The sequence below is a fragment of the Elephas maximus genome, chromosome 9 (assembly GCF_024166365.1).
Source record: "Elephas maximus indicus isolate mEleMax1 chromosome 9, mEleMax1 primary haplotype, whole genome shotgun sequence".
In the NCBI taxonomy this organism is placed as follows: Eukaryota; Metazoa; Chordata; class Mammalia; order Proboscidea; family Elephantidae; genus Elephas; species Elephas maximus.
This window is the reverse complement of record NC_064827.1, coordinates 63134970-63161065: the sequence shown is the minus strand read 5'-3', so window position 1 is coordinate 63161065 and position 26096 is coordinate 63134970. Positions and strand designations below refer to the sequence as shown.

At 43.0% G+C, this 26096-nt stretch overlaps 1 protein-coding gene across 10 annotated transcripts in view; it reads right to left on the bottom strand.

The window, feature by feature from the left end:
• ZNF618 (zinc finger protein 618) overlaps positions 1–26096 on the bottom strand; it is a 190570-nt gene that overhangs the window by 143785 nt on the left and 20689 nt on the right. For 9 of the 10 annotated variants that reach the window (XM_049895070.1, XM_049895077.1, XM_049895071.1 and 6 more), the window contains exon 2: positions 6421–6478. The exons of the other annotated variant lie outside the window; for it this stretch is intronic. In XM_049895070.1, coding sequence (XP_049751027.1) covers positions 6421–6465 — 45 coding nt within the window. In that variant the 5' untranslated portion in view covers positions 6466–6478. The remainder of the gene's footprint in view (positions 1–6420; positions 6479–26096) is intronic. 10 annotated transcript variants of the gene reach the window in all.

Sequence of the window (26096 nt, the reverse complement as noted above, 5' to 3'; positions counted from 1 at the left end):
AAACTCATAAAATATTCAAGGGAAGCCTGTGCATCCCAGGAGACTCAAAGTGGCTCTCAGCAACCCCAGCTACAGACATACCAATGGGGCCCCCAGGACCTCTGCCATCAACGACCAGAACATCCTGCCCTCACTGCTGGTGCTCAACCAAGTCATCCACCATGCACGGGCCCGGGCTCCCCAGCCCAGGCTAATTTCCTGCCAGCCTGTTCCCCATGGCTGTTCTCCTTGCTCTTTCTACTCTGTAAGACTGGGGATACCCTGGGATTCTTTTCAGACTGGGTGGCACTGAGCATAGGCTGAAAGGGACAAAGTTGGACTTGACAGGAGTGTCAAACCCCAAAGGAGTACAAGGAGAGGAAAGAGGGAAAAGCCCCTCTCCTTCAAACTCACTAATTCAGGCTAATTGGGAGGAGACTAATAAAAATACGAATAATGGCCTTTGTAACATGGTTCACTGAGTCTTCCTTCCTAGGATTCATTAATTCATTCTAAAAATATTTACTGTTATCCTATTATGTGTCAGAAACTATGGGCTTTGGGAATATAATGAGGGCAGTGGGGGTTCAGTGGCAGAATTCTCGCCTTCCATTTTGGAGAACTGGGTTCAATTCCTAATCAATGTACCTCACGTGCTGCCACCACTCGTCTGTCAGTGAAGGCCCGCGTGCTGTTATGATGCTGAACAGATTCCCACGAAGCTTCCAGACTAAGGTAGACTAGAAATAAAGGCCTGGTTATTTGTTCCCAAAAATCAGCCAATGAAAACCCTACAGATCACAACTGTCTGATCCAACTGTGCACGGGGTCGCCAGAATCAGGGCCAACTTACAGCAGCTAACAACAGAAACACGGAAGTGAATGATATACAGCCAAAAACCCTTGCCCTCCTTCTTGGAGTTGTGGCTGATTCCGGGCTGGGGCAGGGAAAGTGTAAGATGAGCCTGGAGCACCCTGGAGAGCCAGAAAGTAAGAAAGTGCTCAAGAATGATGGGAATGTATCAAAAGGACAGAGGAGCCAGCGTGGAGGGCTGACACTGGTCAAATCTGGGACGACTGAAGCACAAAATAAGTAATGAGAGCAATGGATTATAACCCATTAAATAAACAGCCAGGAGTCCAAATTGATGTAAATAAATAAATGAAAAAATTAATAAATGGGGGAGAAAGGACAGCTCTTGCTACAGTAGAATTCCAATTAGTGAATGCAGAAGGAATGATGGAAATAGAAAATCACTATTTGGCAAACATCACAGTAATAAATGCTGTAGGCAGGAAATTATCAATGGATGTAAAATTAGTGGACAAAAAGTATGACAATAAAACAAAATATCCACAGTCTCACTGTTGTTGTTAGCTGCCATTGAGTTGGGCCCCGACTCATGGTGATCCCACACACAGTGAAACAAAATGCTGCCCGGTCCTGTGCCACCCCCATGGTCAGCTGACAGTTTTGATTCATAGGACTTTCACTGCTGATTTTCGGAAGTATATTTTTGGGTTATGGCCAGGTCTTTCTTCCTAGTTTCAGAGTACCTTCCCACAAAATACCACTGCAAAGGGTAAAACAATAACGTTACAAAGGAGAAACCCAGCAGAAACCACCTTAATCAGGTGTTCAAAGTTAACCAGTAGTAAGTCATATCACATCATGTACCCCTGATGTGACACACTGAGAAAGAATGGACGCAACATCACTTCAGGGGTATTCCTGCCAGAATCTGTCATGAGGAGACATCTGGCAAATCCGTGAGGGGCATTCTACAAAATAACTGACCAGGACCCTTTAAAGGAGTCAGGGTACGGAAGTCAGAGAAAGGTTGCGGATCCGTCTGAGGCTGCAGGAGACTAAGGAGACATGACAACCCAATGCAATATGGGATCCTGGAATGGGTCCTGAACCAGAAACGGGACATTAGTGGGAGACCTGGTAAAATGCGAATAAGGTGCAATATGGGATCCTGGAATGGGTCCTGAACCAGAAACGGGACATTAGTGGGAGACCTGGTAAAATGCGAATAAGGTCTGTAGACTAGTTAATAAAAACCCACCAAACCCACTGCCGTCGAGTCGATTCCGACTCATAGCGACCCTATAGTATTGTATTAATATTAACTTCCTGTATTAACATTAATTTCATAGTATAATTTGATCATTATACTATGGTTATGTAAGATGTTAATATTTGAGGAAGCTGGGTGAAGGGTATAAGGAAACTTTTATAAGTCTAAAATTCTCTCAAAATGAAAAGTTAAAAAAAAAATTTTTAAATCCCTGCCCTCACAAAGCTTACATTCTTGGAAAGGAGGAGAACGGGAGGAAATATACAAACAACAAAAAAAGTAAAATATATAATATGCCAGGTGGTAATAATCCTATGGAAAACTATAAAGCAAAAAGGTGGATGAGGATGGGAGGGTATGATTTTAAGTAGCTCAGTCAGAGAAGGATATATGGAGTAAAGACATGGAGATGAGGAAATTAGTTTAAAAACACACACACACACACACACATATATATATACACACACATACGTATACATATATGGGATTGCATTCTGGGCAGAGGCCCTAAGGCTACAGTGCCTAGTGTGACGGAGAAAAACACGCAGACCAGTGGGAACCAGGGACAATTTCTCAGCACCATTCCTGTGTCCATGGGGGCTGGCCACCTCATTCTACCCACTCCATGTCCCCGCTGCTTCCAGAACAAGCCAATGGTCAGCCTCCCCAGAGTTGAATCTTAGGTAGGATTAAGCCCTAAAGCCAGTACATACAGCTAAAATGTCACAGTTGAAACTACGCTTGAAAGCCCCATGCTGGAGACTCTTCCCATTTTTCTAGAAGTCTAATGTCCAGTTCACACTCCAGAGTTGGAACACAGCACTGCTTCCTTGATTGACCACAAGATGAAAGTGTTGGCTTGGAGTAAGGGACCGTGTTTTTGAAAAATATACATCTTGCAACTCTAGAATCACAGTTGACCGGGCAAGACGCTCTCAATCTGAGAGGGACGGAGAAGTCAGCAATTCTCATCTCCTAGGCAAGCGCACCTACATGGTTCATATTCTCCATGGTTAACAAGTGAGATTTCACGATACTTGCTCACCAAATCAAAATCTTTACCGCTCCCAACGTTGCCCACGGAGCAGTTTTCAGACCAGACTGAGGTACTTCACATCTATAGCTAAACAACACCGGTCTTTTCCTAATTGCAAGAGAAACTTGATAGGGGTAAAGGCAAGTTCGGTTTCAAGCTTTTCTTCGATAAATTTTCTGCTGGGACCTGTGAGCACCCATCTGCAACAGAGAGCTCACCACTGGTACCACAAAGGAAGAAACAGAGCGTTACCGTGAGCAGAAAAACACAGAATCGACTAGTCCTGCCTGTGTCATCAGCTTGTTTCATTTTCTGGGTCTGGGCCCATGGCTGTGATTTTTTATTGCAGCTGCATAACATGGTCATATTTTCTCCTAGTAAAATTGTCCCTGGTCATACATGGAATCAAATTCATCAATATTTCATGGAGCTGTTGCAGAAAAAAAAAAAAAAAAGCTTTCTGGCATCCCTGAGCTTCTCAATACCATGCTCCCTACACACAGGCGCGCACACACACACACAACGTCTCAGAATGGCCCATCTTCATTTGTAAAAGGGGATAATAATATCTCTTCATAGGGTTGCCATAAAGATAAATGCACTAAATACCAAACAAGTACCTCCATTCATTCGCTCAACAAATATTTAATAAGCATCTACTATGTGAGGCCCTTGCTAGGCGCTGAGGATACAGTGATAGAGGAACACACACACACACACACACACAGGCAGTGCCCTCAAGGGGTTTAAGGCCTGGTCTTATTTGTTTCCTTGGTTAGCAAAATTCTTTGCCTAGTTTTCAAGATGCTCTAAAAGGACACCTAGTATTTGTCAATCTGTCCATTCCTATCCATCCTTTCATCTACCTCTTTCTCTCTCCCCGTGTCCCTCCCTCCCCACCACATATACCCCCCTTAAGACCCACCACTCCTCAAATACTCTGCTCAAGTAGACCACTTGCTATTTTCAGCCTCCCTCAGAAAATATTTTAAGCATTTTGAAATATCATTTGCATACAAAGTCTCTGCTAATTACAATCTTTCTGCCTCTTTATTAGAGCCAGGGATGGCCTCTTCTTTCCCCTCTGCCTATCTCAATATTAACCCTGCCACAAGGTCACAGGCAAGGGCCACCTCCTCCAGCAGGCGTCCTTAACCCAAAGTGTCCCCAGCCATGCCTCCCTCCCACTGCCCCACCTTGGCATCCCCACAGCACGACTTCTCCAGGGCTCACCTCGCCCTTCATCTAGGCTCTGACAATGGCAGATGTCAAGCGCAAGGTCTATTTCCACTGTTTCAGAATCCTCTGCCAGGTCCAGGCTCTTGGTGACACCTGGCTAAGTGGCTGAGATGCATTCTCAAATGCACTCAGCGATGCCCACTGAGGCAGGCAGGAAGCTCCTTGGAAGCAGGGAGTCTATTTCTCCACACGCAGTCCCAGTACCTAGCACAGAGCCTGGGGCATAGTAAAACCCATTACTAACCACTGGATTCCAACTCATAGTGACCCTACAGGACAGAGTAGAACTGCCCTATAGGGTTTCAAAGGCTGTAATCTTTACCGGACAGACTGCCACAACTTTCTCTCATGGAGCAGCTGATGGGTTCGAACCGTCAACCTTTCGGTTAGCAGCCGAGTGCTTTAAATGCTGCGCCACCAGAGTTGTCTGCTGCTGAAACTCTTTACCCTTGGAAGTTTTAGGCAGAAGGCTTCTGCTATGGTTAAGGTGGAGAGGAAATAAGCCAGCATGTGCTAACTGAGCTCTTAAAATGTAGGGGAGAATTGTTCTTAAAAAAGGCAGGGGTGCAAATTTCAATAGACTGAAGTGCTATGCACGTAACTCCGAGTAAACCAGGTGAGACCAGCCTTAGGGGAGACAAGGATACTCCCATCACTCCCGCTGCCAGTGGGATCCCACGTTCCCCGCTGCCAGAGCATATGAGTTTTCCAAACAAGTGGGAAATCTGAATTTTTAAAGACAAGCAACCAAATCAATTACGGCAGCCAGTGTTCAATCTCTGGTTTAAGCTGTTTAAACACTGCCCACCCCCTCCCCCTTCCCACCTTGTTTACACCAGTTCTGAACAGAAAAGGTGTTTTTATCATTAGCATATTGTTTATATTCCAACGGGAGCTTTCAAAAAGCTTAAATATAGCCTGATTCTTTACACACCTTAAAGTTCTTCCCCTAAAGATCTTGTTTACGCTGGCGTTTTCCTTAGGAAACCTCCTGAAAAGGTCAGCTGCAGTTCACAAAGTCTTAAACCAGACGCTCCGAATCACTGGTATTTTGCAGTACATGTTTAGGTAACTTCCAAGTCCCACCAATGGGTTCCTGAGCTGAACTGCGGGAAGTGGGAAGTGGGAAGGGAGGCTTCCTCGCCAACAGCAAACTCTACAGAGAGTATAGTCCAGATCTTGAGGCCCTGGCTACCTGAGGGAAATAAGAGAGGTCCCTGGAACTTGGCAAGCCACTGAGATCGTAGAACAAATTCGGACTCTGGTTTAAGAAAACCCAACTCAGGAAACTTAGGGAAAAGGTCAGCAGTTCACATCCACCAGCCACTCCCTGGAAACTCTATGGGGCAGTTCTACTCTGTCCTATAGGGTGACTATGAGTCGGAATCAACTCAATTTATCCAATTTACAGAAAGACTGTTCTCATTTCAGAAAGAGCCATAAAGTAGCCATCTTAAAAGCGGCTCTTTCTCCTAGGGTAATATTTAGGTTTTTAAGTCTCCATACTTCAGCCAGCAGGTCATTAAACAGGTATGCTTGGAGAGGGAAAGGTGGTCTGGGTTGGGGGAGGCTGGGTACACCCAGTTAATCTCCTTTGTTTACTGCAGGACTTCTCAGAGCCTTTAAAGCCTTAACAGCTACTGTGAATCTCTAAGACAGCATATGCTCCATTCGCAGGCTTATCTCCCTTACCCAAGGACCACCTAATGGAACACGCTACCTTAACCACCTTTCAGAGATCAAAGGAATGAGCCTAAACATCTACGATTAGAAGAAGGGACCTGCCTAAGATCCACAGCTGACTAATGACTAGGTCTGCACTCAAACCCAGGACCACAGCCTTTCCATAGCATTCTACCCTCCTTCAAGACCAATGCTGCCTGGCCTACTAGTTTGTCTGGAAAAGATCTAAAGGAAGACGAAATGCTGACCCCAGTGTTCAAGCACCAGGGAGCCACACCTGCTAAATTCCCAAGCCTGCTCTTAGCACGAAACGCTGAAAAAATATCAGCCAAGCCCAGAGTCACAGGATCTCTGGCCCAGCGACCTGCCTAAGTGGTCAGCCAGCTATTGCTCACATACCTCCAAAGACGGGAATATCACCCCCTCCTCCTTCAGGTTCCTCATGTCTGGATACTGGCTAGAGAAAAAAGAAAAAGTTCTGGTATTTTCTTTCCCATTACTGCCATGTTGCAGGTTGTGGGATTGGGAGGGAGGGGGTTCAGTTTTATTTTATTTATTTATTTTTAATTTTTACTGTGCTTTAAGTGAAAGTTTACAAATCAAGTCAGCCTCTCATACAAACACTTGTACTACCTTGCTATATACTCCTAGTTGTTCTCCCCCAATAAGACAGCACACTCCTTCTTTCCACCCTGCATTCCTGTGTCCACTCAGCCAGCTTCTGTCCCCTCTGCCTTCTCATCTCCCCTCCAAAAGGAGCTGTCCACATAGTCTCATGTGTCCACTTGAGCCAAGAAGCTCATTCTCCACCAGTATCATTTTCTATCTTATAAAAAATAGCCCAGTCCAATCCCTGTCTGAAGAGTTAGCTTTGGGAATGGTTCCATTCTGGGGCTAACAAAAGGTCTGGGGACCATGACCTCCGGGGTCCCTCCAGTCTTAGTCAGACCATTAAGTCTGGTCTTTTTACGAGAATTTGGGGTCTGCATCCCACTGCTCTCCTGCTTCATCAGGGATTCTCTGTTGTGTTCCCTGTCAGGGCAGTCATCAGTTGTAGCCGGGCACCATCTAGTTCTTCTGGTCTTCAGTTTTATTTTACATACATCTGCAAGAAGAAAGCAGTCAACCACGCTTTGAGGTGTAGCAGACCTGAATTCAAATCTCACCTCTACCACTCACTAGTAGGTAAATCACTTCAACCCTGTGTTTCAGTATCCTCACCTATAAAATAGGGGACACCAACTCCCAGCTTATAGGGTAGGAGCACTGAACGAGAACCTGACAGCAGCCCCCTTAACTCAGCACAAGCATTTGAGCAGCTCTTGCTGTTGCAGGGGTTACTGGGGAAGCTCACTTTGCTCACTCCCCAGTACCAGAGCTTATACCTCCCCTTTGGGTCGCCTGTCCTCACAGCCTGCCATGGGAATTAGCCAAATGAGCTAGAAGTAAAGGAAGGGCAGAGACCAAGGAGCGGTGTATCTTTAACAGCAGCTGCCTCTGACTTTGGAGGGTTTTCTTGAAGGCCAAAGGTTCCCAGGTACAGGGCAGGTCAGTCCAAAAGGAATGGGAAAATCCTAATACCTCTGGTGCTGGAAGAGGTCTCCAGGAGCTGGACCAGCCCTTAACTGTACAGATGGGGAAAGCAAGGCCCAGAGGGGGAGGGATCCACCGCAGCACACACAGAAGGTCAGACAGGGTGTCTCTATGGCCCAGTCCATCCATCCCTCCTTTCAGTCCCTCCCACCAGGGTGGAGGAGAGGGGAGGAACTCTAAGAAGGTGATGCAGTGTCCCCAAACCCTCATCACGTTCCACTGATTTTTTAATAGACTTTAACAATTTACTGACACCAGCGGAGCTTATAAAGTAGTTTAATTGAATTAATTAGGCAGTCATGACTTACTCTTGAGTTCCCCTTTTGGCTCCCGGGAGGCTGTGCCAGCCGCCTGTTTAACCCCTCACAGTCTAGAAAGGCTGCCACACTCTCAACTACAGTGAATTACGACAATTCACCACATTCTTGCTAGTTTCTTTCCTAGGGTAGCTCTTTCCTAAGATAGCTCTTCCCCTGGCCCCACTCAGTATCCTAGCACTAAAGCATGTCTACACCATGGTATCTGCCCCGCGGCTGGAGCTGCTAAAACCGCATCTTAATCAAACTTAAACTGAGGGAATATCCTTGGATGGCATGTTGTTGTCAGCTGTCATCAAGTCGGCCCCCAAATCATGATAACCCCATGCACTGCTAAACATCATGCTGCTCACTCCTGTGCCGTCCCCATGATCAGTTTCCAGCTGGACCGCTGTGATCCACAGGGTTTTCATTGGCTGGTTTGTTGGAAAACAACCACCAGGCTTTCTTCCTAGTCTCTCTTAGTCTGGAAACTTCACTGAAACCTGTTCAGCATCATAGCAACATGCAAGCCTCCACTGGGCAGACAGGTGGTGGCTGTGCCTGAGGCCAGGAATCAAGCCCGGGTCTCCTCCATGGAAGGTGAGAATTCTACCACTGAACCAACACTGCCCCCCTTGGGTGGCATGAACTCTGCCTTCTCCTAGAGGTTCCCCGGAGAATGAGGGGGGCAAGGGGTAGGAGTGAATGCCAACCATGGGAGCCCATCACTGGCTGGGCCTGGAAAATCACCACCTGAATCTCTGGGTTTGGGGCCCAGCTATCTGTTTTAACAAGCCATCCAGGTAATTCGTATACTCCCTAAAGTTCAAGCAGTGGTCTCATGATCGCTAAGATTTCTCCCAGATTAAAAAGTCTGGGAAATGATCCAAAGCATTAAAAGCAATTTACTTACAAGATAGTCTTCACAGCATTATTTATAAAAGGGAAAAGCTGGAAATAGCAAAATATCCCCCAAATAGGGCATTGTTGGACAAACTAGGTACAAGCACGTCATGGAATGCCATACAGCCAAAACCTCAGCATTTACAATAACACTGGGAAATGCTAACCTTATAGCACTGAACTTTTTATTAAGCAGGAGAGAAAGTGTGTCTATCACATCAATTGATTGAAAAAAAAAACACTCATTAGAAGGAAAAAGATCAAAATGTGGAAGATGTTAGCATCTGGGTAGGGATCTATAGGGAATTTTCTTTCTTCCTTATATTTTCTGTTATCTAACTTTTTCAACGAAGAGTACTTGCTACATTTTATAATGAAGAAAAACAAACTTTTTGTTTTAAATAAAACAAAGATTCTGTAAGAAAACACTGTTTAAAAAGCAAAAAGTTTTGCACTAACTTGAAATTCGTTCAGCACTTGGGCCTCTGGGCCTCTTATCTCTCAGGCTAAGGAGCCCTGGTGGCGCAATGGTTACGCTCCTGGCTGCTAACCGAAAGGCTGGCAGTTGAAAACCCACCTAGCGGCTCCACAGGAGAAAGACCTGGCAATCGGCTTCTGTAAAAATTATAGCCAAGAAAACCCTATGGAGCAGTTCCACTCGGTCGCATGGGGTCACTATGAGTCAGAATCGACTGGACAGCCCCTGACAACAAATCTCTGATGCTAGACTGTGAGCTTCTTGGCAGCTGGGACCGGTGAACTCCATCTTCCCACCCACCAAGGCCAGGCCCTGTGCGCTGTGGGTGTGAAAGGAGGGAGGGACGAACGGATGGAGTCAGATGAACTGTTTATTATACTTTTTTGCTTGGCATATAACTGGATGGATTATTTAAGTAAAACTATAATGATCAGAGAAAACAACCCTGAAGAGCCAACCCACGAGAAAGGAAAAGCCCTCCCCACGCCTGGGAAGGAGTCCTTTACAGCACCCCCACACTCACGTTTTCCCCTGAGCACACCTGGCTGGCAGGGACACAGTCATATTAGGCCCAGTAATAAGTCACTGTTTCCAGGAACCTCTAAGCCCCTGAAGCTGGCACTCGGGCTGCAGGCTCACCCCATCTGGCTCATGGCAAGTAGACTCCGGCAGGAATCAATAATTACAAAGGCTGAGAGCAGGAGCCAGGTGAACAAACAACAGACTGGGGATTAGAAGCTGGCTGGGGCAGGAAGGCCCCCTCCACCCCCACTTAAGGCCAGGATCAGACTCACTCCACGCCCTGCTCTTTCCCTGGCTGGGAAGCCACCTAGCATTGCACCACCTGTCCCAGCAGGAAGACAGCATGAGCAAAGTGTGGGGGTGGAAATCATGGGGTATATTTAGGAGAGCCATCTAGTATGGTAGGAACAAGAGACAGCATGGGGGAGTGATAAAACCATAAAGACAGGCTAGGCCAGAGGGAACAAGGGCTAGGAATACAGGTTGGGTACAAGTTTTCCTGAACGGCTCTCAGCAAACACCAATCACAATCTCATGGGAGACAAGGAGTGCAGCAACTACCTGAGCCACCAGAGTTCCCTTCCTCAGTCACTGCATTTTCTCCACACCTGTGCCAAGGCCCCTAGTAACAGTGCTCCAATTGGACCCTGCAGGACAAGGACGCTCAGGGCCTCTGGCCTGACTCCCAAGCAAGAGTCAGCATGCCCTCTAGGTCCCCAAATAACCTGGGCTGCAGGCACTACCTGCCCAGGATGTGTCTTGGTCTCCAGCTAGAGACACGGCCTCCGGTTTAGCATCACACGACTGCAAAGGTGTAAGGACCATCACCTCCAACCTGCTCCCTTCCACAGGAGACACTTTAAGCTCAGAGATGGAGAATGTCCTTGCTCAGGTCACACAGCAGCAGAGGGGGAGAGGTGTACCTTGAGCCCCAGATTCCTGACTCCTACCCCAGTTTGGCAATGCCACAGCACTACACAATCTACTGACTTCAGAGTACAAATGGCCATCAACTCAGGGACTTGCTGGGTACCATGACGTTCTAGAGAACTGGTCCAGAAAGGGGGAATAAAACAGAGCAATGAGCCCCGTCCCAATGGGGGGTTCAAGCAGAGGCTGGACGGATGATCACTTGGCAAGAACAATGCTTAAGAGATGCAAAGATGAGATCCAGCTTGGGGTGTGCAGGTGGGGGTGATCTGACATTCCACCCTGTGACATCTTAGGATTCTGTGATCTTTATCCATCCCTCGGTGAAACAGAAGCAGTGTCTGATCAGGTACAAGTGATGGGTCTGTGCAGTGGCTTTCAAACTGGGTTTCACTCCTCCAGCCTACCTCAGGGGCACCCCACAAGGTGGCCACGAACATAGGGGCCTATCTCTCTCAGGGCTGACTTGCCCACTCAGGCACAGTAGGTAGTGCCCAGGGCCATCAAGTCGACTTCAACTCATGGTGGCCCTGTATGTGTCAAGAGTATGGGGTTTTTGTTTAGGAACTATTAAAAACTCCATAGGGTTTTCAATGTCCAATTTTTTCAGTAGATCACCAGGCTTTTCTTCCAAAGCACCTCTGAGTAGACTCGAAGAGCCAATCTTTTGGTTAGCAGCTGAGTGCATTAACAATTCGCACCACTCAGGGACTCCACAATACCGTTAAAACCAAAACCAAATCCGTCGCTATCGAGCCGATTCCAACTTAAAGCGACCCCATAAGACAGAGTAGAACTGAACCATAGGGTTTCCAAGGAGCGAGTGATGGATTCAAACTGTTGACCTCTTGGTTAGCAGCTGAGCTCTTAGCCACTGCGCCACCAGAGCTCCCACAATACTGTTAAACTAGTGCCGTCAAAAATGTATTTTTTTTTTAATTCTTGTCGAAATTCAGTCCTAAAATATAATTTTTAATTTTTTTTATGGAGAAGTAGCTCACAAAGGCAAAAGTTCCTAAAACAATAATCAAACCACACATGTTGCTATCAAGTCGATTTCAACTCACAGCGACCCTATAGGACAGAGCAGAGCTGTCCCATAGAGTTTCCAAGGCTACATTCTTTATGGAAGCCGACTGCCACATCTTTCCCCTGTGGAGAGGCTGTGGGTTCAAACCACTGACCTTTCAGTTAACAGCTGAGCACTTAACCACTGCACCACCAGGGGCCCTTAAAAGTTCCTAGGGCCCACCAAAGTCATCATGCAGCCCTGGCTCCCTCCCCAATTAAAAAAATGTTTTATCTATTTAATATCCTGGGCTCCTGTGAAGGACTTGCTTCATTTATGAAAGGGTGCATTGCCTAAAAGAATTTTTGAAATCTCCTAGTGGGTAAGACGATGTTTTTCTCGACAAAGTTTAGGATCTCACTTATGAATAAATGAAATGTATTGTATTAGTCAGTGAGCTTTTCCAAGCCAAAGGCTCAGGACATGAAGAATTCCTTTGACAACATCTGCATCTCTCAGTTCTCAAAACCAATCCTGATGGGTCACTGGTTTTAGGTGTCAGTGTTTCTTGCAAGAAATGTAGGCAGAATATGAGTTATCCTTTCTTTTCATGTTATTTTCAATTTATACCTTGAGACACAGAAATTGCTAGAAGGAAAATAATAATGCTGACCTCTTCAGAAATGGATCCTACACTTCAGACTTGCTCCCAAGCCCGGACAGGCATCACTCCATTATTCTGAAAGCCATAGTTCAAACCTGAAGGAAGAAAATCCTCGAAACTGGATAAACTAGTTAAACAGTCCCATCAGGAGAAAAGCTCTAGAAACCTTTAAAGAAAAACCCAGCTGAAACAAAGACCCGGCTACTAAGAGGGCAGTCATCTAACTGAGACTCTCAAAATTCACTGTGTGAAAGCATCACTTGGGAAATGTGTTAGTTTCCTGTTGCTGCCGTAACAAATTACCACAAACTTGGTGACATAAAACAAGACAAATTTATTCTTTCTCACTTCAAGTGTCAGTGGGGCCATGCTTCCTCCAGAAACTCTAGGGGAGAATCCTTCCTTGCCTCTTCCAGCTTCTGGTGGCTCTAGGAGTTCTCTGTGGCCGCATCTCTTCAACCTCCATGGTCAAACTGCCTCTTCCTTTTCTGCTCTGTCTTCTCCTCTTCTGTCTCTTATAAAGACACTTGTCATTGGATTCAGGGCCCACTCAGAGAATTCAGGACCCTTAATTTAATGATACTATTTGAAATCCTTATTGAATTATATCTGTAAAGAACCTTTGTTTTTTTTTGCAAATAGGATCACATTCACAGGTCCTGGAGATCAGGACGTGGACGTATCTTTTGGGAATCACCATTCAACCTACTATGGGGAGTTTGTTTAAAATCTCAGATTCTCAGCGTCGCCCCTGCGAGATTCTGAAACACCAGAGGTCTGAGGACAGAGGAAGATGCATTTGGAGCCAGCTGGCCCTGGTGACTCTAGTGCAAAGGGTCACTGAACCACCCTCTGAAAAGCACTTGTCTACTAACAATGAAAGAGGGATTCTGGGAGTGCCCCAGCCTCTCTGGCCCTTGTTTCCTGTGCCATTACAGGGTATGGGCTCTGCCATGCAGGACCTCCTGTTCGGTAGCCTCAGAAGTGGAATGGGCACTGTGTAGTGGGCTTCTCTCTCAGCACACAATACCTCCCCACCCATCACACACACACACACACACACAAATTCCTCTGCTCTCCCAGCTTAAACCACCCTGGGAGTGGCACACTCCCACCCTGGGGCTGAGGAACTCAGGCTCCAGCTCTGAACAGTTGAGGCCTGGTATCTCCTCCAATCTGCTCAATGTCCACATGGTACAGCTCCAGGCCAGGGTCTGCTCAAGCAAGAGTGGGTAATAGCCAGGGAAGCCTCGCCCTGGGCAAAATCCCTGCCCAAGGTGGTGTGAGAGAGGAGTTAATACCCAGGACCTGGGAGGGCAGAGCACCATTGTCAAACCCAAGTCCAGAAGAGAGAAACCACTCAGTGGGGCAACTGTCAAGTAGATAATGAACGATGGAGCACAATGGGTCGGAGTGGCTGAGTTTGCTTTCAGTAGCCAGAGGGGGTGTGGTGGACACTGCTGTTTCTGCCTATCCAGCGTCCCTTCTTCCAATACAGAATTCATCTCTTCCTTTCAGGAACCCACAATCTAAGTGATTCCAAGGGAGCTGAACCTACTCCCCAACTCCAGGAGAATCAAATAACCCAAGCCTGGTCAATCAGATTAAATCCTCCCAGCACTGTGACTGGCTCCAAGATGAGCCTGTATCCCAAGCTGGGCCAATGAGAGCCCTCTTTGGAACTTTGGTTGAAACTGTTGGGAAAGCAGTACTCTCCTTCCACTGGGGTGGGAGATAAACCTGCTGTAGCCATTTCTGTGGAGGAAAATTAGATTGTATCACATGACTACATGAAATACTCAACACATTGTTTGGCATTTGTAAGTGCTCAACATATGTCAGGAAAGAAAACAGCAGCCTAAAGGATGACCCCTCTCCAATGACTCCCAGTTGCTAAGGAAATAATAATAGTCCTACAATACCTAGCCTAGGTACAGCCTGGCAGAACAAAATGGCCATCAAAGACCCAGGTCAAAGGAAGAACAGCCAGAAACAGCCCTTTCTTAAGAAACACAGCCCTTAGTATGTTTCCCACACTATACAGGGCCCAGTGCAGTTTCATATACATCATCTGTCCCTACAAGCCATGCCATCAGAATGAGACTCTCAAAATTACAAAGTGACACAGCCTTTACATGGGCCTATTTGGTATATCATTAAAATGCAGAGTCTCTGACCCCACAATGCCCCCTCCAGTATACTATCTTCCAAAAGTACCCTCATAAATGCAAAATAGTATTGATATAAGGAATGCCGGTGGCTTCTGGCCATGATGGAGTAAGAAAAACCAGATTTAACCAGCCACCTTTAACAACTAAGAAATCAGACAAAATATATAAAACGATGGTTTTTAGACAAGGGGTAACAGGTAGCATAGGACAGTGATCCCTAAAAGAAAAACAAGGTGAGTCCTACAATTGTCCCAGTTAACTGCCTGTAGAGTTTCTAGGAGCCCAAGCAAAGCCTAGAGCTCACCCTGAGTTGAGGAGACACTGCTAAGAATTTGGGGAGACCAAGGGAGCTAGAATTTGCAGGGCAGAGATCGGGAGAAGAGAAAACTACACAGAAAATGAGCTCCAATTCTTCACCTGAGTATTGGTCAGCACTTACACGTAGGGAAACGATCTGAGGCTAGGGAAAGAAACAACAGAAAGAACCAGCCAGAACAATTCTCAGAGCTTACACAGGGCGAAGAATAGCTCATATTCCCAATAGCCAGAATGAAGAAATTTCATAATACACAGGGCATCGGGTTGAGTACTCAGATATTGCCTTAATAGCGAGGAAAAATTAGTCCTACATCAGGGATCAACACATTCTCTCTGTAAAGGGTCACACAGTAAATATTTTAGGCTTTGTGTATCATTGTCATGTGAAAGCATCCATAGACAATACATAAACAAATGAGCATAACTGTGTTTCAATAAAACTTTATTTACAAAAATAGGTAAAAGCTCAAATTTGTCTCATGGGTCATATTTGCCCACCGCTGTTCAATTCTAAAGGCTGCTCTGGTCCTGCCTCAAACGGCTTCAACATAAATATTGAAAAGGTCAAAGAGTTTCTAAGCAACTTAACTGCCATGGTAGACAGACTAATGGTTCCCCAAAGATACCCACATTCTAATCCCCAGAACCTGTGAATATTATTAGGTTACCTGATAACAGGAAAGTAAGGTCAATAATCAGATGACCTTGAGATACGGAGATTACCCTGGATTATCCAGGTGGACTCAATGGAATCACAAGGGTTCTTATAAGTGGAAGAGGTAGGAAGAATCAGTGTGAAAAGGATCCTTCCCAACATCGACTTTGAAGATAGAAAATGGAGCCACAGCGTAGGGAATGGAGCCCTGGTGGCACAGTGGTTTAGAGCTCGGCTGCACCATGCTGCTCCTTGGAAACCCTACAGGGCAGTTCTACTCTGTCCTATAAGGTCACCATGAGTCGGAACCAACCTGATGGCAACAGGTTTGGTTTTTTGGTTTTTGAAGGTAAGGAATGTGAGTGGCCTTTAGAAGCCGGAAAAAGGAAATGATTCTCACCTAGAATTTCCAGAAGGAATGCAGCCCTGCCAAAATCTTGATTTTAACCCAATGAGACCAATTTCAGACTTCTGATCTCCAGAATGATAAAATAATAAATTTGTGCTGCTTTAAGGCACTAAGTTTGTGGTAACTTGTCATCAGCAATAGGAAACTAATACAACTGCACAACAGAACAAAGTACAAAAATATTTAAATATAAAAACATCCAGCACTCAACAGCATAAAATTCATAATGTCTGTCAATCAAAAATTACCATGCATGAAAGCAGAAAAATCAATAAATAGGAACAGGTCCAAAAGCAACACAAAAAATAGAATTTAAGAACATCAAAACAGCTATCATAAATGTACTCCACACGTTCAAGATGGTAGGGGAAAGTATGGGTATGTTATAGACACAGGAGATACAAAGAAGACCCAAGTAAAACTTCTAGAGATGAAAAATATAATGGCTTAAAAGAAAACTACATTGGATGGAAGTTAAGAATGGATACTACAGAACAAAAGACTGGTGAACCTGAAGACACAGCAATAGAAATTATCCAAATGAAAAAGAAAAAAGATGGAAAAAAAATAAATAGGACATCAGTGAGCTGTGGGACAACTTCAAGAAGGCTAATATATACGCAACTGGAGTCCCCAAAGTGGGGCTGGGGAGGAGGATGACAGAAAAGATATTTGAAGAATTTGGCAAAAACTATATAAACCCACAGAACTCAGCTCAGTAAATCCCAAGCAAAAGAAAACTATACCCAGGCACATCATAATCAAATTGCTTAAAACCAGAGATAAATTCTTAAAAGTAGTCAGATAAAAAAAAAGACATTATGTAGAGAAAAACATGGATAAGAATGACAGCCAACTTTTCATTTGAAACAATTAAGCCAGAAGACAACGGAGCAACATCTTTAATGAAAGGGAGGGAAATACTGTCAACCTAGAATTTTATACCTAGAGAAACTATCTTTCAAAAACAAAGGCAAAATAAAGACATACAAAAGCTAAAAGAATTCATCACCAGCAGACCAACACCACAAGAAGTGTTGGTTCTCTGATTATAAGAGTCAGAAAACTGGGAATACCCAAAATACCCATAAAAAGGAACTGGTTACATAAACTATAGCAGAGCCTTAAAATGGAATACTGAGCACTGATTAAAGACTGAGGGGAATTTGCTGGGACTAACATGGAATGACTTTTGCGACATCCTATTAAGTGAAAAAAGGTAAGCTGCAAAACAATATGAATGGTTCACATGTGCCCCTGTAAATGTATAAGGAAAGACCTAGCATGATATACTCCACTGTCATCAGTGCTTCCCTAATTAAAATGGGGGCTTGAGAAGATGGGGAGTAGTAAAAGGGCACCTTTTCATTTTCAGTCCTTATTCTACTTGTTTCTGTGTCCTCTAAATTGTTTTCAAAGAACACGTATTCCTATGATTTCAAGTTTAAAAAAAGAGGCTGGGATTCAAGGCAAGCCCAATGTACTGTCAACTTCTTTATTGGCCAAGTGCAATTGACGATGTACTCAATTCAGTCGCATAAAAACACCCATTCCTTTTGCTTTCTTCAAATGGCTTCCATTTTATTTTATCTTAAATACCATCTCCAGGTATACATCACTAAAAAAAAAGGTCTCACAGAGGTCCATATGGGAACATGGACAAGAATGTGCACTGCAGCTTTATTTGGGGTGAGAGGAAGTTAAAGGCAACCCGGCTATCCATCGCTGAGAGGATGGTACCATGTTGTGGCTGCACCCAGAAGTTAGAACCAATGTGGGTGAATCTCAAAAACTTGGAGCTGAGGACAAAAGTGAGAAACAGAATGAGATCTAAACACTATACCATTTATATACACTATATCATTTACATAAACTTTTAAAATAGACCCACAAAACAATAGTACACATTTTGCAAGGACAGATATTTTATAAATAGAAAGATACATACTAAATACATTGGAGGTGAGGAAGGAGCAGAGTAGAGGGGGGAATGTGGATAAAAGTAAACAACTAAGTAAAGCAAGAGAGGCCCCGGCATAAGCCAAAGAAGAGAATGTACCCTGAACTGAGTATGACTGACTTAACCCTCTGCAAATGAACTAAAAAAAGAGGGAGGAGAGGAGGGAACAGACAGCATTTGAGGGCTTACTATGTATTGGAAGTTCACATGTATTAACTAATTTCATCTTCATAATTAACTCGCTTATGGGGTTTTCTGCCACCAAATTTAAAAAGAGTAAATTGAGACACAGAGAGGTTCAGTAACTTGCCCAAGGTCACAGAGGTAGGAAGTCACAGAGGCAAGCTACCCCCATGTGGGTAGCTTCTGACCCTATTTGCCCTACTTGAAATAAAAAAATCAAAGCCTTGCCCTTTGTTCTCGTAATCACAGAAAAGTTAGACTTCGAAAGAGCCTGTACTACACCTCACAGAATCATCTCCTTGCAGAGGTGCAAAAAAAGGCCCTGGAAGGCAGGTAGGAGGCACCATGAGACCAGGAACACCCAGCCCAACGTTCTTCCCCCATAGACGACTTAGTCCCACTGCTTCAAGACCAGTCAGAAATGTGAAGAAACAAAACAGTCACTTGGAACAGAGGACATGGAAGATCAGTGACCAGAGGATAGGCAGGAGAGAGGACAAAACTTGCTTCCAGCCACAAAGACACTGAGAAAGCCTATGGATTCAGCCACAAAGAGGTAGAGTTTTTAGCTACAAGACCCCATGGTAATCCTGTAATGTGGTCGGCACCTGCCACTCAGCCGGGATGGGGACTCCAGCCAGGGAACAAGGGGTTTTGCCGGGCCCCAGTTTGTCACGTCCCAGAAATGCTCATGAGGCCCTGGCACAGGGCGCTGATGTATCAGCTAATGTCTCATTCAAGTTGTCAGCATTTTGTTAGAGCCAATTCAGTCGGTAATTAAGAAAAGAGTTGGGACCAGATGGGGAAGCAGATGCTAGCTCTGCCACAGAAACAGTTCCCTGGAAGTGTCTAGGAAAGCACCCGTGGGCCAAGTCTGAGGAGGGCTGAGGCAACAACAGTCAGAGAAGAGTAGGGTAAAGGAGACGACCATTTTAAAGATGAAGAGACTGAGGCCCTGAAAGGCAAAGGGAATTGGGGGTTACTGAAAGGATGGTAGAGAACGGGAATGAAAGGAAACCAGAGGCCTGAAGAAAAGGAGTGACTCTACCCTGAGGTGGAACTGGAGTCAAGTCTGGTTCTAGAAGGCAGGAGCCTAGGTTCCAGCCCCAATTCTACCACTTTCTTGCTGCCTCACCTCAGACAAGTCACTCTTCCTCTCTGTGCTTCAGTTTACTCATCTGCAAGATGGAGGAACGAATCCCCTGTATAGCCTGCTCAAAGGAATGATGAAGTTAACTACTGTGCTTGAGTGTTGGGGCTAGAAGCCAGAATGCCTGGGCTTGGTTCCTGGCTTCCCCACTTGAGAGATAAGTATTTACTTTACTTGGCCTCAATTTCTCCACCCGTAAAATGGGAGTAACAGTACATACCTTATAAGCTTGCTGTGAGGACTGAATGAGTTAACAGCACTTAGAACAGTGCTCAAATGATCACGACTACTAGGGCTACTATGCAGCCAAATAAAAAGTGACGACTACGACATTCATGGGGCTAGCTAGAAAAGTGTTTCAATATTAAGTAGAAAAGAACAGGATATGAAATGGTATGTGGACTACGATAACACTTACAATTCAAAAAGAATAAAGCTATACATAGGATAAAAAACAAAGTTAATAGAAAAATGCTAGTCATGATTATGAAGAGTGATATAACAATGGGAATTTACTTTTCTCTAACTTTGTATATTCCAAATTTTTTTATGTATGAGTAACCACTTTTAGAACAACAACAACAAAAAAGGGTAAATTAGCTTTTTTTTTTTTAATGGTAGGGCTTTTTTCACTGGGCTCCTAATTTATAACACTAGCCCACTAGCAGAACAGATTCAAAGCAAAAACCAAAGGCAGTGGTAACCTGATAGGAACACCAAACCTGCAGAAGTGTGACAGCCCTCTGAGATAGATGGTAAAAGACCATCTCCCCACCCTCAGAAACAGACCAGAGGAATATAAAAACAGGAGGCACTACTTATGTAAAAGTTCTAGGCCAGGTAAACTTACCTAACATGCAAATAATCAGAACAGTGGTTGCCTCTGGGGGAGGAGGTGAGAACTGGTAACAGGACACAAGAGAATTTTCTAGGGAGGTGGAAATGTTCTATATCGCAACAGAGGTGTGAATTAACGCCATTTACCAAAATCTTCAGCATTTCATTTACATCAGTTCTCCTTGAAATGGCTATCATCATCATCATCATTACTATCGAACAGGGGAGGTAGTGGAGATATAGATGACAAAAGAATGACAACATGTTGATGACTGTTGAAGCTGGGCAACAGGACATGACAGGTCATTATACTCTGTTGTTCACTTTGCATAAATTTGAAATTTTCCGTAATTAAAAAAAAAAATAGGAGATTCTAGAATCTAGAAGAAGAAAAAAAAATTTTTTAGAGCTACCCACAAACCACCCACTGGGGAATTTCTGCTAGATGTTGGGGAGGTGGGAACAAATCAAAGGACATCATGATGGCTGTTTCAAGTCATGCTTCTTGAAACTCTGACAGACCTAGTAAGACAAAAACCAAACACAAGGGGTGGAGTAAATGGGACCTACAGTGACGCTTCCCTCCACAAAGTAATCCCAATAGCAGCTCAGTTTCTTCCAGTTAGAGCTTTCCAACCCATCCCTTCCCCTACCAAGAAAGACTCCGGGCCCATATCACTGGGCCCTTCACAGGGTAGCGTCACCAAACCAAATAATGGAACCCCATACTGAGATCACCTACATTCCCAGCCCCTCCCATCCATCTTGGGCTGCTGGATCATTGTTCTGTCATAAAACCTGTAACATCCAGTCCTCCCCCTTCAATTCTTCCTACTGACACCATATTAGGGTATGTATGAGACCAAAACAGACCTTTTACTTACTGAGAGTGAATAAATGAACCAAGTCAGCAGAGGGCAAATTAAAACTATATATGTAACAAGAAAGGAGATAAGCATTTCACTCAAGCTGCAGAAAAAGAACACATAAAACAGTGTTGCTATAGGGAACTGAAATAAATTTTAGACATATTCTCCTTGGTTTGCACTCTCAATAAAATTAAATAAACAAGAACAGAATGAAATGAAAAAGGAGCTCACAGAATTAAGAAGAGTGTGTAAGGAATCTGAGAGGACTATGACTGCGAGGCTAGAAACTCCACTACAAAAGGGAAAATACAAGCAAACCCCACCTTTATCACTAACTGCATAGGCAGGATCAGCATGAATGCAATTTGCAGCTGGAAATGGATCTAGGCCTCACCTTCCCACATTTCCACTCCTTGTCACCAGCCACTTCCATGGCAATTCTTCTCTCTGACCCGTAACACCCAGAATTAGATCAAACTCATCCCCAGCTTGGCTATCCTGAGGAAGGTCAAAACACTGACACAGGAATCTACACAACTACCTGCATTTCAGACCAGTAGGCCTGTCTCCCTGTCTCCCCTGTTACCCCCGTGTATATGTATGTGTGTGTGGATGCGTGCGTGTCTCTTCTCTCTCATCCCCCTGGGACTAGGTCAAAAACTAGAAGGATTCTATCCCTCTTCATAAATTACCCCTGTAGCCTTTCTCTATCACTCAGCACCCAAAGCTTGGTCTATACAAATTGACTCTGTACTGCCAGCCCCTGCTGGCTCATTGTCCCTGTGGATTCATTAATTCTCTAGGATAGCTCACAAAATTCACAGAGACTATTACCTATACTTACAGTTACCCATGTATTATAACTAGAAAGGATACAAGCAAAAAGATACATCAGGCATGGTCTAGGACATTCCCAGCACGGGGGCCTCTATTGTGCCCAGGGACATGCTGCTCCCTCTCCCGGACAAGGATGTTCATTCTCACCAATTCAGAAGGCCCCAAAAAGAGCGCTTCCGGTCCCAGGTCACCTAGTTATTGGGACCTCAATGTTTTATGACTGGGCCTTAATGCACAGTTATGATTGATCCAATCAATGAATATGCATGACTCCATCAGGCCCCCTCCCTTCCTGAAGTTAGTTTGCCAGGTGTGGGGCCTTATGTGGCCCCTATCTGCCCAGCTATTTTGGAAAATAAAGGCATCTTGATTGCTCTGGTTATTTTCAGATACCTGAGTCAAAGGGCCAGATCAAATTCCTTGTCCCACAGAACCAAATAAAGCCATTGAAGAATTAAAGCGAGGATCAAAAGCAGTCAACAGCAGAACTGTTAAGGTCAAAAAGAAATGAATTAAGTGGTTTTTGCAAAGGAAAAGCTTGAGTAGTCCTTCCAAAACTCATATAGGAGATTAAAAAAGATTAAAACAATGAAGGAAATAATTATGGAAAATAAACTATAGGGATATATGGAGACATATTCATTTATGTATGAGTAACTGCCATTCCAAAAAGAGATGAGACCAACCAATGGAAGATATGGAAAAAAATGTATTATTATGAGCTAAATCTGTAGACTGAAAGGACATAACTAGCAAGCGAACTAAAAGACACCAAAACAGAGATAAAGCCTGGAATAATTCTTGAATTTCAAAGGTAAGAAAAGAATGATACAGGCATTCCGGAAGGGAGGCAGGGAGAATCTATCACAAAAGTAAAATATCATGTGGCCTCTAAATTATTTTCTACTTACAACATAAGACCCCAAAATTCTATACCCATCCAAGTTGACATTCACATGTGAAGGAAATGAAAATATCTTCTTAGTTACACAAAGACACAGAAAAATAAAACTCTAATTAAATGAAACAACAAAACCAGTTATTGTAATATAAATAGGAGTAAGCTCCACATTAAAACGATAGACTCTCTAAACTCTCAGCTTTAACTACAAAAGACAACTAAACCAACATGCTATTAAAAAGAAATATAGTTATTTTTGTAAAAGACCATAAAACCAAAACAGCGACTAAACTCACTGCCGTCAAGTCAAATCCATCAAGTCAAATCCAACTCGTAGTGACTCTACAGGACAGGGCAGAGCTGCCTTCTAGGGTTTCCAGGCTATAAATCTTTATGGAAGCAGACTGCCACATCTTTCTCCAGTGGAAAAGCTGGTGGCAGCTGAGTGCTTTAACCACTGTGCCACCAGGGCTCCTTGTAAAAGAGCATAAAAAGGTTAAAAGTAAAATAAATTGTAAAACTATATGAACTAAATTCTAACAACAGAGAGCAGGGAGTGTCCTCTAAAATTCACGACAATTAAAGTTGAAAGCAGGAAATGCATTACAAAAAAATTAGGAAAACTAGAACTCAAAGTAGAAAGCAAAATTAATAATATGATTGGGGCTCTATAGGAGATCTGAGAAATATAATTAATAAAGTGATGAAATATGAAACTGAGATTTATATTTATATAGCAAACAATAAGCCCCAAAAGCAGAAATGACTTTTCTCAAGCAAATTAAACAGCTACACAAATTAATATTTTAAAAGGGATCCAAAAATTTCTATAAATTATAAAAAAAGAAAAACTAGTACTGGTTATGTTCTCTTTAAAAAAACAAAAACCAAACCCACTGCCATAGAGTCGATTCTGACTCATAGTGACCCTATAGGACAGAGTAGAACTGCCCCATAGAGTTTCCACAGAGCACCTGGTGGATTTAACTGCTGACCTTTTGGTTAGCAGCCGTAGCACTTAACCACTACGCCACCAAGGTTTCCTATGTTCTCTTATAATAGATAAATTATTTCTAGTTTTATCTATGTTCTTTTATAATAGATAAAACTAGAAAAAATCAACTCATTAAAAAAGGAACCACATAAATTTAAATTATACTTTTAAATCTTTTGGCCAAAGAGAAAATCAAAACTAAAATTAAAATTAGAGGGGAAATAATAACAATAATTCAAAATAAGGCTAATGGATGTTAACCAAAGATGTAATCAGAGGAAAATTCATTGATTAAGCACTTTCATTGCTAAGCATAAAATGTAAATAAAAATAAAGAGCTAAGCATTCAAGAATAAAAAAACAAAAACAAATCTAATGGAGGGTGGGTTTAACATAAACATATAATAAATTGGTAATTATTTAACTAGTTAGAATTGACAAATAAATTTCAAATTTTGAGGAGGGTGCAAAAGCAATAAAATGAGGCCAGATAGTAGCTATTCAAGAAAGAGAAAAAAAAGCGCTACTCTGAAAAAAATCATATTAAGAACTATAACCACAGAGGATATTTTTTAAAAAGAAAAAACATTCTGTTCTATGCAAATATAGTTCAAATTCTTGATGAAATGAATACGTTTCTAGGAAAATATAAATGACCAAACTCTCCCAGAAAAAGCAAAAGTCACAAAATCATTGAAGAAATGATTATTGTGGAAAATAATTATCTCTTACAACCTAGCAAGATAGAGTTTTAATGGCAGGTTCTCTTAAACTTTCAACAGATAATTTCCACGCAACATAAATCATTCCAGGCAGAGACTACAAATAAACATCTGGCACGCACGCCTAAATTCTCATCTCCTACAAAACACAAAATTGTTCACACATGACAGGGCCTCAGAATCCTTCTCAACACAGCAATCTCAGCAGCCATTACTAATAGGCACACAATTTGAAATGAACTTATACCCCTCCCTATTCCAGATCATTGAAAGTAATGGAAAACTTTCTGATTTATAACCCCCTGTACTATTATAAGGGAGCCCTGGTGGCACAACGGTTAAGCACTCAACTGCTAACTGAAAGGTCGACGGTTCAAATCCACCAGCTGCTCCTCAAAGAAAGATGTGGCAGCTTTACAGATGTGGCTTTTGTAAGAATTTAAGCCTTGAAAACCCTACTGGGGCAGGTCTATTCTGTCCTATAGGATACCTGTGAATCAGAATTCAACTCCACAGCAATGAGTTCAGTTTGGTTTCTTTGGAACTATTACAACCCCCATTAAAAATAACAAAAGCAACACACTAAAATTAAAACTGCAGGACAATCTCACTTATGGATACAGACAAAAAATGAACCAAAGGTATATTAAAAGAATGAAACACCATGACCAAAATGGGTTCCTTCCAGAATGGTTTAATATTAGGAAATCTATTAATGTAATTCTTCACAGCAGCAGATCAAAGGAAGAAAACCATATGGCCATCTGGGTACATAATGAAAAGGCATTTGTTAAAAATTCATCATCCTTTTTTCCCCTTTTATAACTAAATAGCTTTACAGTGAGGAAGGGGAATGATTCACCCTCCGTTGCAAAAGAGAAATTCAAATACAGAAAAGCAAAAATCACCTCCACACCATACCACTCACCTCCACTCTTGATAAAATTAAAAACTCTCAGCAACTCAGAAGGATGCTTACTTAATGATAAAGAATATCTTTTTGAAACCAAAATAAAACTTCATACTTGATTGTAAAACACTAGTATCCTTCCCACTAAAATAAGAAATAATACAAGAATACTTGTTATCCCTGCTATTACTCAAGTTGTTCTAGAGGGTCCAGTTGATGCATAAAACAAAAACATATATATAAAAAAAAAAAAAGTATATACAAAAGAGAAAGGAAATGAGTATTATTTGCATATGGTACTATTGCCTACCTAGAAGCCACAACAAACTACAGAACTTATAAGACAACATAAGCTATCCACTAACAAACAGGCCACATAAAAACCAAGAGTTTTTCTACATACCTGCACTGATGAGGCAAAATATACAATGAGGGAAAAGATCCCATTCACAATTACTGTAAAAAAAAAATCAAATACCTAGGAATACACTTAAAATAAATGTCCAAAAGTTACGTGGAAAACTACAAAATTCTACTATGGGTCATATAGAGGACTTTGAAGCAGTAAAGTGATAGACCATGTTTCCGGGCTGAAAAATGTAATATTGTAAGAATGTCCTTCCTACTCAATTCAATCCATAAATTTAATACAAGTACAATCACAAGGCAATTTTTACCTTGAAAAAATGATTCTGAAGTTTACCTAGTAGAATATATTAGTGAGACTAGTGAAATTTTTGAAAACAGAATAATCAGGAGAA